Source organism: Bombus fervidus, chromosome 19 (assembly GCF_041682495.2).
Source record: "Bombus fervidus isolate BK054 chromosome 19, iyBomFerv1, whole genome shotgun sequence".
Lineage (NCBI taxonomy): Eukaryota > Metazoa > Arthropoda > Insecta > Hymenoptera > Apidae > Bombus > Bombus fervidus.
This window is the reverse complement of record NC_091535.2, coordinates 3,960,356-3,975,675: the sequence shown is the minus strand read 5'-3', so window position 1 is coordinate 3,975,675 and position 15,320 is coordinate 3,960,356. Positions and strand designations below refer to the sequence as shown.

Here is a 15,320-nt window from a genome sequence, read left to right as displayed (position 1 = left end):
GTGTTTTACGGGTGGCGGATCTGCTCGCGCTCAGTCTATTCCTGCGATTCATGGATCCTACCGGCCATGCCGCTGATTTGTGGCCCGTTGACGTTTAATTCGGAATTCATAAGCGACTGTCAGTGGCGTCGAAACGCGCAAATTTAGCTCGATTGTTCATGGATTTTGTAAGCACCAGGTCCGTGGACAGCATCATCGAAGCTATTTTAATAATTTTACATATCTTTCCTACGTTATAATTTCATATATCTCTGACTAACGTTTCGAAAGTCGATAATTCGACCTGTTAATTAAAAACGATGAGTTAACTTGCCATTCGGATTTTCGATGCTTTAAATGCAGTAATTTATTTTATATGGTTTGTTTTAATGTACCGATATATTTGCTTCTACTTAATTTGCATTTACTTTACTTTTTTACGTGTATTCTGAAAATAATTTTTATATAATGATTTGTGCATTGCTTAATTAAAATTGGTTGCTAGCAATAGAAAAGTGGTTTTATTGATTTTCAATTCTGTTTGCAAGGAAAGATTTGATTTAGAAACAATCTGAATTAACAGGTTAATTCTAAACTTGCATCAGGTGGTTGTGACATTCGGTTTTTCATAGTGCTGAATGACAATCTATGCAATGTAAACATCAACATTATTAGAATTTGATTACTTGTTTTATAATTTCTTCCTATCTCGCAACAATTACTTTTCTCGAGTTTTTATTGTGTTAATTATCCCAATTAATGAATTAATTATATATGTTAATCGTCTTTGCTATTTATATTTTAAATGAAAATATTTGAATTAAATAGAATAAAATAGAAACTAAAGGAGTATAAAAACCATCGTAAATATATTTGGTATTTCGCAGCTTTGTTTGGCAGACATATAAGGAGAACATATAATTGAATTATAAAAATTAAAAACATTCTGACGTCGCATCAGCTGATGTTTTACCGTTGTCGTATTTACTTTTCAGATGATACAAAATCTGACCAAAGCTACGCCAATCAGAACGGTGAACCGAAGAGTTCCTTGATCCACCAACGAAACGAAACCGAGAAAAGTAAGAATCGATCATATTTCTTTTTCCCTTTAATCGATAACCGATATTACTTTGGAATGCTGTCCTGGCGGTGAATCATGCTTTTTGCACGGTCATAAGACAACATCAACTTCTTTTCCTTATTTACCGTGCACATTTGCATTCGTCATTCTCGTTTCATTCATGGGAAGATGTAAATGCTACGTATTAATATTACTTTCTTGTGCAAATAAGATTATTAACTATAGTCTTCGTAACATCATCTCAAGTTTCGGAAATATAAATTAAAGCGTATAGTAAACAAAATATGATAGCAATTCATAAACTACCCTTTAAATATTGCTTCACCGATAATAGGATTATTTTTCATATCGTTTTTTATATCTCGATAATTTCATGGCAGTAGTAGAACACTATAATTATTCTAATTATCGAAAGAGACTTCAGTTTGGTTAGAGAATTTTCGGTTTAAAGATTTCATCTTCTTCTAAATTTTTCTTCTCATTAGTATGATCGAGCCAAGCTAGCCATTATAGCATAGGCACATCATTTTGTTTTCCTTATCCCGCGAGCTTTGTTGACATTATCGCACTATCGAACGATTAAACGATTCTCGTTAGAGTGGCATTTCCCTGATAGAAAGGAACGAACGTCTTTTTCTTTATGTTTCATCGTCTTATGTCAATACACGTTGATTCCCCTGAAGAAAATTATGCGACAAGTAAAGCATTTTCTCGAGAACAATTCCGGCGGAACGGTTTAACAATCCCTTTCGTTACTTAACTATACTTATTTATAAACTACGAACAAGATTGCATTTCACCAGACATTAAAAAGCAAAAGCAGTGAAAAAAACAAGAAAAAAAAAAAGAAAGAGTAAGAATGAAGCATAAAACAGAAAAATAGAAAACAGAGAAAAAGTCGAAACTGGCCGATTTTACGATTCCATAGGAGTTTGCAAATTCTTGGAGTACGCTACCGACAACGAAGAGATTAACATGCCACACAGTGCGCGAAACCGCAGAAATCGCAAAGGTCGCAACAGAAGACCCTCTCAAAGGCAGCAAACTCTGGATAAAGCTACGAAAGATAACAACGCCACCATAGAAAATCCAAAGAGCATTGAGGAACACGAAGAGAATCTTCACGAACCTAAGACGAGCGCAGATACGAAGACGAACGACTCCGACTCGGAGAATACCGTACACAGTGGCGACATTCAACAGAAGAATGTCGAAGACGATGATGCAAACGTGACAAAGAATTCAGATAACGAAATCACCTCAAAGGGAGTTATATCGAAGTCTCATAGATACGCGAAAGAAGAAAGGTGTCGAATCGAGATAGGCACAGTGCAACCTGGCATCAAAGTTATGAAGATCACAACGATCAGTAGTTCACCTCTGGAAGCAAAAATCGATCATATTCCTGGTGTCGGTATCGTAGAGACTGGTAGTAAAGATAAGATGCCGGATAACGAGGGTATTGTGACAATTTCCGAACCTGTAGACTCTTTCTCTTCTTCTACGACGAAAATGGACAGGAAGAACGATCTGAATCAAGATTCGATGTTGACTGACAACAAGCTGCAGATTCGTGATGTCAGCGACTGCGACACGGTAGAGACCGATAACGTTAAACCAGTTATCGTTGAAATGGAATCGGACGTGGAAAGGGAGCCAACGGAGCTAGCTACGCGGTTGGAAGCGGATTTCGATGACTCTGATGCGTCGAAGCAAGATTTTGTGGAACCGAGGCGTGTCTGGGACAGCGTGATGCCGCACGACGTGGAGAGGAAATTGAGGAGCTTCATCGAGAGTCTAAAATTGCCGACTTACGTGGAGGACGTCGTGGAACCAACGAAGCCGACGGACCACGAGCGGATCAGTGGCTCAACGCATAAGAAGGTGGTGAGGAAACGCGCCACTTTCGAAGCGCAACACGCGCACTTACAGGCGGCTAACAGGTTTTTGGACATCATTCAAGAGGAGGGCGAGAAACTGTCCGAAGACGAAGAGCAGCATATAAGAGATTTTATTAACGAGGAGATTGGGAAATACCGGAGGAAAGAACGCTGTTCAGAACGTGTAGAACAAAAAGAGGAATTGATGCAAAAAATAAGAGAGGAGCACGGTGTGAAGATAAATGTGATCAACGTGGACGAAGAAATGTCTGAGAAAAAGGAAGATGCTGATACAAAGAATACAAAGAAAAATGCTGATAAACAGGAAGATGTTGATATAGGAAGAACTGTAAAATTGGATAGAGTGGAAACGGAGCTTGATACTAGAGAAACGAGGAAACCGATTGACGAAGATGATGAATCGCAAAAGGATTTAAAGAAGGAGAACTTAAAGCTGAAAGAAGATAATGATACGAAAGTGTTAGAAGGAAAAAATGTTAATGTTGAAGACGAGTCTGTAGGAAGTGAGTCATTCAAAATAGAGGAATTGGAGCAAAGTATAGAAGAAGATGAAGAAATATTAGAGAAAAAGGACGATAATAATGGAAAAATCGAGGAAGTGGTAAGCGAACCATTGAGTAATGACAGTATAAGTCAAAGTGATTCTAAGTTGAATGTTGAAGATGAAATTAGTGGTCAAATGTTATTTAATGGTGAAAATAATGAACTTAAAGTTTTGAATAGTAAGCAATTAAACGAAAAATGTGAAACATTAAATAATGATGTTAGAATAAAAGAAGTAGAGGAAGTATCATTTGTTGAAGAAGGTATATCAACAGAACAGACGTCAAAAAAGCAGTCAGAAATTTCTGATGATTTAAATATCAGTGCACGTTGTACAATAATACAGGTTCAAGAAAACAAAAATGAAGAATTAGGACTGGATAAAAATCAAGATACTTCAAATGAAATATCAGGAGAATCAAAGATCAAACAGTTAGAAATGGATAGTAATTCTACTCGTTTGAAAAGTGAAGCATTAATTGAAAAACCTGTTGGAGAAGAAAAATTGGATTTAGAAAATAATATACCAAATTCTGGAACAAATATATTGTCAGAGGAAATTGAAGAATCAAAATCAATTGGTGATAATGATTCCAAAAACGAAGCACTGTGTGAAAAATTGGTAAAAGAGAAGGAATCGTGTATGAAAGATGATGTTATGAAAGATTCTGAAGTAAATACGTTGCCTGAAAATCAAACGACTGAAGCGATTGAAAATGGAACAAAAAAGAATGGAGAATCATCTTATAAAAGTGAGATAAAGTCCGCAAAAGTCAATGAAGAATCATCATACGAAATAACATCTGCAGAAATGAATGAAAAATCGTCACAATATGAGACAAAACATAAAGACGTTGATAAAGAATCATCGAAAGAAACTGAAACAAAATCTATAGAGATTAATAACGAATCATCACAATCGAAATATTCATCTGTAGAAAATACGCAAAATGAAAGATATACCAATCCAAAAAACATTAATATTTCCGAATCAAGCATAACGAAAAGCGTAAGCGATGAATTATTAAAAGAACAATCCTGTTGCATAGAAAGGAAATACTCAGAAATTCAGACTCCAGTAAACGTTATATCAGTGATAAAGACAAAACCTTGTAGTATAACGCCACCAAAAAGATCTTTTAGCCTGTCAGACATCGATTTCCAAGAGAAAACAACGTATTCCGGTATTTACGATCGTAATCCTCCAACTCCTCCGCTTCGTCGAAAAAGGGAAGTCAAAAAGCTCATAGACGTTGACGATCCTCCTAGTCGTCCACCTCTTCCGAAAGAACACCTCAGTATATTCGATGCATCTATCAGACAACCTTTGGAAATACATTCTTTGGAGACTCCAACGATGTGTAAGAATATTGGCAGCCTGAGAACTTTATTGACAATAATATCCCGCAGTGACGCTTCCGTCAGAAATATTCGCGACGCTTTAAGCACCGTGGATTCGTTGGCTCTGCCTGAGAACGTACGTAAGATAATCGATGATCTAAGAACAAGCGGGAGGAGGGCTTGTCTCGGGAGTGACATTACCGAATTGCACAATTACCTTGAGAACGGTGCCGAGCTTGGCAATGGAGCAACGCCTGAAATAACGCATGACTACTTGAATCGTAACATACACGAAAAATCGTCGGCGCCCAAGTCGTCGGCGAGATCTAATGCGCACGAGCCGGTCGAACGAATAGTGAAAATGGTCATAGAATCGTCTAAGGACGAGCCTGATCGAGCAACAGTTTCTGATAAATCCAATCAGAAGCAATCCGAGAGTAAGATCGGAACATTAACGAATGAAAATCAGGGAAACAAAACTGAATCGGAACAGCCATCGCGTCATCATGTTAATAAGGAGGTTATCAAGAGTGAAATATCGAGCACGAAGACAATTGTAACGCAAAAAAACATATCAACTATGCGTGATTTCAGATCGCGTAATAATAAAGTTGAAAATTCAAAAGATACCAGGGAGTTAACTACTAGCGAGGAAGAGTTTGAAGAAATATACAAATATTCCACTTCAAAGGACAATGACGAAATGCAGTCTTACGTTCGTAAAACTAGCAAGCACGATAATCATGATCAGAAGGAACGTGAAAAATTCGATAGCCCATCAGAAACGCTAGATCCTGTTATAAAAATCCATCCTGAGCATTTCATGGATAAAGAGAAGTTGGAGACAGTGGATTATCAAGGGCACGACTCGTCTAGCAGTGCAACTACTTTGAGTACGGTGAAGTATAACCCGGCAGATGCCTGGCAAGCTGATATTTATTCGATAATAGTGGAAGAAGCAAGGAAAAGCAAGCTTAAGCGAGAGGCAGAGGAGAAAGTCGAATCATCCAGCTTGAAAAACAAACTTCCTTTGCTGAAAAGGGATGAATCCTTTTATAACTCAACGAACTGTCACGAAGTTCCAGTGACACCTGAACCTATACCCTATTCACCTGTCGAAGATCTGTGTTACGCGACCACTGACAGTGATGCGAATTATGTGAAGAGTCAGTCGCAGAAAGACGAGACTACTAGTAGACCAGAGTCTTTAAAAGACCTTAGCATTAAGAAAATCTTGTCGATGCCGTACGGTTTTCACGTAATCAACGAGATCACGATGCCTAAATTTAACATCTTTAAAAGTCTACGATCTATCCCGAAGTTTACTAATAACGTAACGAGTGGTGAGATTAGAGACATTCCATTAAATATGCATGGAGTGAGTGAGCAGCAAACTGAAAAAGCTAAACTAACGACAGCTTTGTCAGAATCAAAGTGTTCTGATCCACGTAAAACCACTGTTTCAGACCAGACTATATCAGAGCAATTAAAACAGAAAGAACTGCTCGATTCGAATCTCGGCGTCGAGTTTCCCAAGTCGCGGCAAATGACCATGGCCAAAGATAGTTTGGGAACGTGGGTAGGTTTATCGACGACTAAAGATCCCAGGTTGCTCGTCTGCTTATCACCGTCTCAGCAGAAAACCGCAATAAAAACGAGCGCGGACAACTTACTGGATCTGCATAGAAAATTCCTAAATAGACACAGTTATTTCGACGAGGAACCGCCTCCACGAATCCATGTTCCTAAATATCGAGTCGAACTGCTACCCATCGACGAAAGTAACAAAGAAAGCGTTAAACGCGAAGTAAAAATCGAATTCTCCAAACCGACTGCTCATGACGTTCGCACTGAATACGATAAAAGATTAACTACAAACAGGCTGTTAGACATTATCAAAGAAAATTCTGACAATTCTAAACATCCATATAGCACAAAACCAAAGTCGAGAAACGAATCAAAGGTAAAGTTCGATGAATCGAGGCACTCCGACACAAAGTCGTCTTATACAAAGTCGAGTACTCTTGACAATGGTCAGGAGCGTCTCAAAGTCACTCGCCTATGCGACTGGTTGAACTTAGCAAGACGCGAACCCGTCAGTAATGCGCGGCACGCGACATCGCTCTCCGATGATTTATTAATAGAATCGTCGGGTGAGGGAAAAGAGCGTGATAAGAGTCGATTCAGCGAACGAATTCATGGCAATCAGTCGGAGGTTGCAAAAGAATCAGGGTCAGATAGAATCAAGGAACATGTTACTGGTAAACGATCGACGCCAGCTCATTTCATCAACGCTGCTTTCATCGTGAATTCGCTCGAAAAACCGGAGCCGCCCGTCAGAAGTCCGACGCCTTTCAACAAGAGTCCCATTACATTGAACAGTGCTATCATCGACAAATCGGCCGCGATGCCAGACACTGCGGACAGGAGGACACCGCCACGAAGGATTATCGATCCGCGTTACAACGTGAATCCAGCATTGATCGACAATAAAGTGGAAGTGCCACCGCGTCTGAAACGTGTGATCAACGTAGACAAATCGTGTATCGACACGACGAGTATTTTCGATCGAAATCCACCTAGAAGTCATCTGGAACCACGACGATACAAGAGCGAAGAAGAAGAAAATGTGAAACAGGTGGCAGCTACGGAAATCATGCAAAATCTGAAAAAGCTTCAAACCGAGGCAGAAACTCAATTGGAAGGTCATCGAAAGTATTCTCTACCCCAAGAGTATTTCGTACAGCAGTTGAAATACATAGAGTTGCTGGAGAATCAGTTGAAAAATGTAATATTAGCCGAGGAGGAGGAGAAGGAAGCCTTTGAGACATTCCAAACACATGCGAGGCAACAGGCGCAGGAGAAAGGCGTAACGAAGGATGTACCGAAGAGACTTCTTTCTTCAGGCAAGTCTTTTGATCGAGTAAATACCCTTGAGATTAAAGAAAAAGCCTGTCGAGACACTTCCAATGATGAATCTTGGGTAGAGAGCCAAAGCTGGCAAGAGAAGTCCGAGGAAGTGAAGGAAAATTATTCGGAGACGATTAATAAACATGGTCACAAGGATTTTTTGAAGAAGGTGCATCACGAGAACGGTTTCCACGAGGAGGAATGTGAAAAGCGAATCGAGCACGTGGAACAGCATTCCGTGATGACCAAGAAGGGTAACAAAGTTCCAGAAAAGATAAAAGCGGATCGAGCTGAGCAAGCGAGCAGCGCTTGTAAAAAAGCACCTACGGAGAAAGAAACGACGAAGGACGAGCGTCGTTTTGGCAAAGAAAATACGTCGTCTCAGATGTCGAACTTACAGAAAACCGTCAAAGTCGAAAAACCAAGTGTGTCCGCGGCCGTGGAGAATAGCGAAACGTTCCGACAGAAAATGTACGACGAGTATGTGCACAAGGTCCTGGAGCGAGAGGAACGGAAACATCATAAAGTGGTGAAAATCAGCACTCACGAGAATATTCAGAAATTGAAGAATAATTTGGGAAAGAGTGACATGAGCACCGTTGAAAAAGAATTTATCGAAAAAGCGAGGAACAGATTAAATAAATTTGGGATTAATTTGGACGAAAGCGAATCTGAAAGTGACAAAAGCGGTAGTAAAGGCAAACGTGAGAAAAAGACGAATGAGACGAAACAAGAATGCAACGAGGAGGAGAATATCGTCAAGGTGAAATGTTTGATCGACGGGAAGGAGTTCGAAGACGCGAAAAAATTACCGAAGCATCTACAAGAATTCCTTACAATGTCCGCCACGTTCGACGATGGTGAGTCTCACCGAATCAAGGATTGCAGTGTTATTTCAGCGTTGTTTTCGATTGCTACGGTTGAAATATCGTGCTCGAGTGTTGATCGCCCGATTTTTGAATTTTGGAAGATACGAATGACGTGTCGGAAATTGGATACATAACAGTAACTAACGCACGTTCGTAGCCTTGTGGTGAATTGCATTGTCGTAGGTTGCTTGCCATATTGCTCGTCACTAACGATATTCATGGTCAACGAATGATTTTTTTTTCTTTATTTGCTCGTCGTTTTAGTTGATAACCATTTACATATTGGTTGTATTTTTGGTTAGCAACTATTTCTCTTTTTGGTTATTTTATATCCGCGTCCTATAGAAGATTTATTAGACAGGATATTATAAATTCGACAAGCGATTCCCTATGCAATAATAGGTTAATAATAATAAATTAAAAGAGCAGAGTTAATATTTTTCATACAGAGCTTAATTTTCCAAAATATTACATTTATTCTGCATTTATATTTTCTGCAACTTTTTCGATTTCTTTTGTACATTTATTAAGATTAACGATAATATTGTACGAATTTTGTCAAGATTTTGAAATATTACATTATTTAAATGACTGCAGATTAAAACTGTATTTTAGATTGTAAAGAAAAGTATTAAGACATAGGGTAAAACTGTAAAAAAGCTATTTTTTCTTTGATTTCGATGATTTTTGCATATGTTGTAGAAATCAACATTGTGAACAACTTTTTTCTCTGTATGCAACTGTCGCTCGACCATAATTTCTGAGATATTCCTAAAAAAATATCAATACCAGACAACAGTGAATTCTGCCTATAATTGTGTAGCCGTAACAGCGTACGTGTTCGTATTAGTTGTCTATCTTTTGTTTATAACATAATAATATATACATAATTTGCAGGAACTATGGTCGAGCGACAGTTATGGTACATACACTGGAAAAAAATTGTTCAAAATACTGATTTCTAAACATATACAAAAAAAAACATCAAAGTTGAAGTGGAAATAGCCTTTCTACAGCTTCACCAGAGATTTTTGTTTAACGAAAATCAAAATATTTGATAAATTAAATATTAAAAATATTATATTTTTCATATTTTCATACCTTGTTGGAACGTCGAACTCGGATTGATATTACTTAGATGAAAGTGACGTTTTTAACAACTTATAAGATAGTAGTAAAAATCTGTTGTTTCGGTCAGATTGCAGGTAAACATAGAGAAAAAATATGTTGTCCGTAGTTTGTTCGCAATCATCGTTAATAGAAGATATTATAAGGTAATGACGTTCTAATATTGACATTTTATTGATTTTTGTTAATGATTCATGCTTTTGACGTGCATTTTTCAACTATGAATTAATAAGATCAAAATAATTATTGCTTTAAACGATCGTACCTGTTTGGTTACCAGCAAGCTTTATTCACATAAAATTTTGTGTGCTTAATTTAACTTTGAGTTAGGTGAATTCATCTAGACAAGCAGAATTTGTAAGAATAATATTTCAAATTTCATGTTTGATGAATATTTTCATATCAATTTTATATTATTATAAAAGCTGTAATAAAAATTTTGTTATATTATCATAAAATATGGAAAATTAAAAACTTTTTAATTAATTTTTACATCTTTTATTATTACAATTATATTATTATTATAATGAAGTATTGGTAAATATAAATATAATTGAGATGTAATGCAAAATTTTTAATAATATACACAAATAAATGATGTCAACTATATACATACGCACCAAGTTTTATAATATTATATTTGGAATTTAACTAATTTCAAGTGGATAAGTTCTAGTACATAATTAAAGCTGTGTTTTCCTGAGAATGAGATCTCCAATTTTCGTTTTTGATAGGATTGAAAGCTGTCTTTCACAAAACATAATTTTTAAGCTGTCTTTTATAAAACATAATATTACATTTGTAATTATTTTTGGGTCAAATTAGTGATTTTTTCCGGGTCTGTATCCTCAGTTTTTAGTAATTTAGGAATAATTATGTTTAATCGGCAATATTTATGGTCTGTATTTAATAATAAAAAGAATGACAACTAACACTTGCAGAATAATATTACATGCATATATGTTTATACAATTTGCGGGAAGTATTTAACTAAGTACGTGATTTTGAAAATTTGTAACAAATTGTTTCGATCACTCGCGGAGAGACGCGATCGCGAGGAAGCACGTCAACGGGAATCGTAAATTCCCGTTACGATTAAACCACCGACGCCACGAAATGATCGATCCCCTATTTCAGTTAGGATAATAGAGGTAGTTAAATTAAATATGACACTGATATAACAAGTTATAAATTACAGTTTGTTCCAACAACTTTGTAATGAAGATAGTTACGCTGGTGCGTATGTGTAAGTTAAGTAGGTGACTGATCTAAGGGTGGAAACCCGGTCAAAGGTGTTGACCGTTCGAAAGATGGAAAATCAGTGAAGTTCGGTGACGATGTTGTGCTGGAGGAAAGCTTAGGATGGGTGGGACCATCGGATTTGTTGATGACAATTTTGGCTAGGAAAGTGAGGGCAATAGACATTGCTTCTGATTGAATAATAAGATGGTTGGTGGACTAGGAGAAGGGCCTTAGCCGCCCTCGAGAGAAAGTTGCTAACGGAAGATACCGAACGTGTGAAGAACCGACTTTCCCGTATCTTCCCGTAGTAGAAAATAAATATAAGGAACACTTGAAATAAAAGCTACTTGTTTGGTCTGAAGGACCTTAACTATGAAAATGCCAAGATTTATGGTGGGTCCTTAAGCCCATTGAGGGTATGCAGTAAGGATGTGTAGATATCTAACTGCCATCTTGCCGGGGTGCGTGGCTTGGTTTAGGTAAAGAATCGGCCGACGTAACACATATTTAATTCGTATCTCGTATCGAGGTTGATAAGCCACGCCAATATCCGAAATGCTGTGGCTGATATATGTATTACAAAACATGCGATAAAAGCGAATAAAGTACATAACAGCAACTTATAAATGATATTAGCGTTTTACATAAATTGTAGGAAATATATAGAAAATATGTAGAAATATGTAGAAAATATATGTTCAATGAATTGAAAGATGATATTTACTTTTAATTTAAAATTTGATTTTTAAGTACGTACGTTTATAAGCAATATCGTATACGTATGATATTGTAGTACGTAAGTATTTTTCTTCAATCGAAACAAATTTTCTTCGAACTAACAATTTATTAAGTTAAACACAAATAACATACATGTATATATATATATATATTGAATAAATTAAATATATAATTTGTTATATATTTATTATATGATATAATAGATATTAATAGATAGATAGTAATACGCAAATGCTGCATTTTAGAAATTGAGATCTATTTCCAATCACGGAAGTATTTTATGTGCTTACCGTTTTAAGTATGTTGATACTACTGATTTTTTCCGTTCATTGGTTATTTCAATATGTAACTCATGTTGTTTCAAGATCTCAAACATTTTTGGAGTCATCTCTTTCGAAGAATTTTTTATATTGCCTTATATCGTGGTATTGCCAGTAACATTATGACGACTGGTCTATTTCTGAAGTAACTTTCATCAGAATCTGGCTAGTTCTGTTAAAAATTTATAAAATGTGAGTAACCGTTGCAAATCAGATGACATCACAGTGGTGGATGTCATCGGTCGTTACAATGTTCGTAATGTTTGTTATAAGAGTAGAATTAATTACTTCAGAAGCTTCAGCAACTTTTATTTAGTTGAAATGTAAAGAGAATTATTAAACATGCATTTTATTAACTGTCGTTCTATTTCTATGTCCGATCATTTTTCGAGTTATGTTATAACGATACTAGATGTCATGTTCTCTTAAAAATTAAATATCATCACTGTGAATACAGCTGTAAGATATTTAAATTTTAAATAACGAAATAAAGTATGGAACTGAAAGCACATAATTTTGTTTCTATTCAATATATATTTTATTGAATTATTACATTTATCTCGATTATAATCTTAGATTTGTTTAATTTAATATAAAATATGATATAAATATTAATTTTGTCCTATTTAATATGAGATGTAACATAAATTTTTTTGTTTAATAGAATATGAAATTTGTAAATTAAATAAAAAGACATGAAACGGTCATCTAGGAATAGCTCATAAGTTATGGAGTTCAAAAAACGAATTATTGAAATTTATGTTTTATTATCACGTATAAACTACTAAAGAGATTTTTATAGTGTTGTATAGCTTATTCGTGTTTGGAAAAGAAAATAGAGTATGTTTCATCTCGACTCGTTTTGTAAAAGCTGAGATAGCCTGGCTGATCTGAATTGTATGTACTCTCATGTCGAGTAAACATTAAGCAACGATGGTATTATTTACGTCGCGTTTGTTCTGAAGTCGAGCCTTTTTTAATTTAATATTTTTTACTACGGAGAATAGCTGTTAGTATAAAAAATTTGTAGGGATTTTATTCATAAAAATTTATTTGCTAAAAAAGTGTTCCGTATATTAGTAGTGTACGTGAACGAAGTCATAAGCAACCGTTAGTATAACATAGATCTTTCGCGGGAGATAGAAAATAGACGTAATTCGAACTATAGTAATTCGAACGTGAGTTAATTTTCACAGACATCGATGAGAAATCAATCTGAACATAATTACAAAAGGTCTTTTAAACCGCTGGAATCTCATAAAACATAATGAAATAGGAAATAAGGTTTGCGTAACGTTATATGCTGAACCGATAAACGAGAAGCGGATTGATTTCTTGCCCATAAAGTGGAAATACTGAAAGATAAGTTTGTTGGCTTTCGCGTAGGTCGTAGGGTATCGTTACGACTAGAATATAGAATAATAACTTAAAGCTATTAGAATTTCTACTGCTGTAAATTTTTATATCTTTTTCGTACCACATAAACTTTTACGTTATATTTTTCTTCTCACTCTATAAGTTTGAAATACCTAAATTAAATAAGGATACAAAAGTATAGGTCAAATAGTTTAATATCTTTATTAAATATGTATATAAATATTTATTTTATTTTTTTACTCTTCAAATTTTTGATTATATAACACAAATTTTCTGTAGATATCATTATAGGTAGCATATTTTTAAAAAGCTTGAAGGATTGAAATTTCAAAATATTTAATCTTGTTGATCAGGAATTTATAACCTTCTCGTAAATGCATAGCATCAAACCAAAATTAATTCAGTACTACCAAAAACAATACGTTTTGTACATAGAAGTATGAGATTGTGCACTTAATTAAATTACTGTCATATATCTGTGTTTTGTTCTCAATAAAACGATTGAACACGAAAGGATTTAATTTAGCATCGAAAATATACTTTTGGTTGATAACACAGTCGGTTTTTCTTATGTTCTCACTTGAAATACAAAGTTTTTGAGAATGGAAACTTATACGATTTCAAGTTTTACATATTACTTTGTGTGTTGTTTCCGGCAGATGTCACTTTGAGTGCGTTTATATCTTTCTCACCGACACGTACTTTGACATTTTAAGCTATAAAAATACACAGACTTGATTGTTAAATTATGATGATCTTGTTTTCGAGCTTATTTATAGTAATGGATGTGTTTAGGTATATATTACTTTATAACTTACCTATGAGTAAAATCAAGATCTTAACATATCAAAAAAATATCTGAAGTTTTTCATCAATGTATTAAGCAATTCATGACATACACACAGAAATAATGTTTCTTATTAAAACTATTATTAATATTTTCATTAACGAAGAATATTTTTAACAATGTTATACTTAAAAATATTATGTATAACATCAATTCGTATAAAATACCAAAAATAATTCTGTCATTTACCTAGGACTTTTGACATTTTTCGGAAGAATAAAGACTTAATATAAACAACGATACACCCGAATCAATTTATATTCATTCCTGATAATAACACTACTAATGAATCGGAGACCAATGATAACACATTCAGTGCGGATCGATTTTTTATTATGTTATAGCATAGACAATAAAGCGCAGCTAACGGATCCTTTCTATACGTTTTTAGGGCTATAAGTGTGTGTGTGAGAGGGGGGGTGCGTGCGTGCGTGAGAAAGGGAGAGAAGGAAAGAGAGAGATAGAAGGAGAGAAAAGTATTCAGGAGAAAGGGAGGAAAGTGTATGTAGGGTTAATACAAGATTCCAGGACATGTTAGTGTATCCATTAGTAAAATGCGTATAAAAAGATTTTTGCGCAAAAATACGTCACCGGTTTTACAATGTACAGCTTATTTGACGCGATGTTTTCGTCACGTTGCCAAGAAAAGCATCTTCACGAAAGTGCGGCCCGAAAAGATTCTACGAGAGTCTACTGCAAATTTATAATGCGCACGCCACGCCGGAGTCATCAAATCTGACGTACACGATCCATTGTAGTAGAAAGAAAAAGTAAGTTCGATGCTTCCCAACGGATGACTCATAAGTCATAATTATATAAATTATTGATAATTTGCGATTAAAATTGCGATTTTAAATTTAAACTATCTGTTATTTATTATTCGTATATTTATTAAATTCGTTTATTTTTAATTAGCATGTTTGCTGATTAAATGGGCCCAAATTATTTTTATTACTATTATTTAGATGGTTGAATAATTGAAATAGTAAAAAAAAAAAAATATTTTGAAAATGTTGAAAAACATAAATGAGATGTTTAAAT

General features: G+C 35.2%; 1 protein-coding gene across 1 annotated transcript in view; it reads left to right on the top strand.

The window, feature by feature from the left end:
• Positions 1 to 15,320, top strand: part of Cap (Cbl-associated protein) — a 491,821-nt gene that overhangs the window by 330,031 nt on the left and 146,470 nt on the right. The window contains exons 5-7 of the mRNA XM_072021537.1: positions 975 to 1,061; positions 1,992 to 8,618; positions 11,012 to 11,014. Coding sequence (XP_071877638.1) covers positions 975 to 1,061; positions 1,992 to 8,618; positions 11,012 to 11,014 — 6,717 coding nt within the window. The remainder of the gene's footprint in view (positions 1 to 974; positions 1,062 to 1,991; positions 8,619 to 11,011; positions 11,015 to 15,320) is intronic.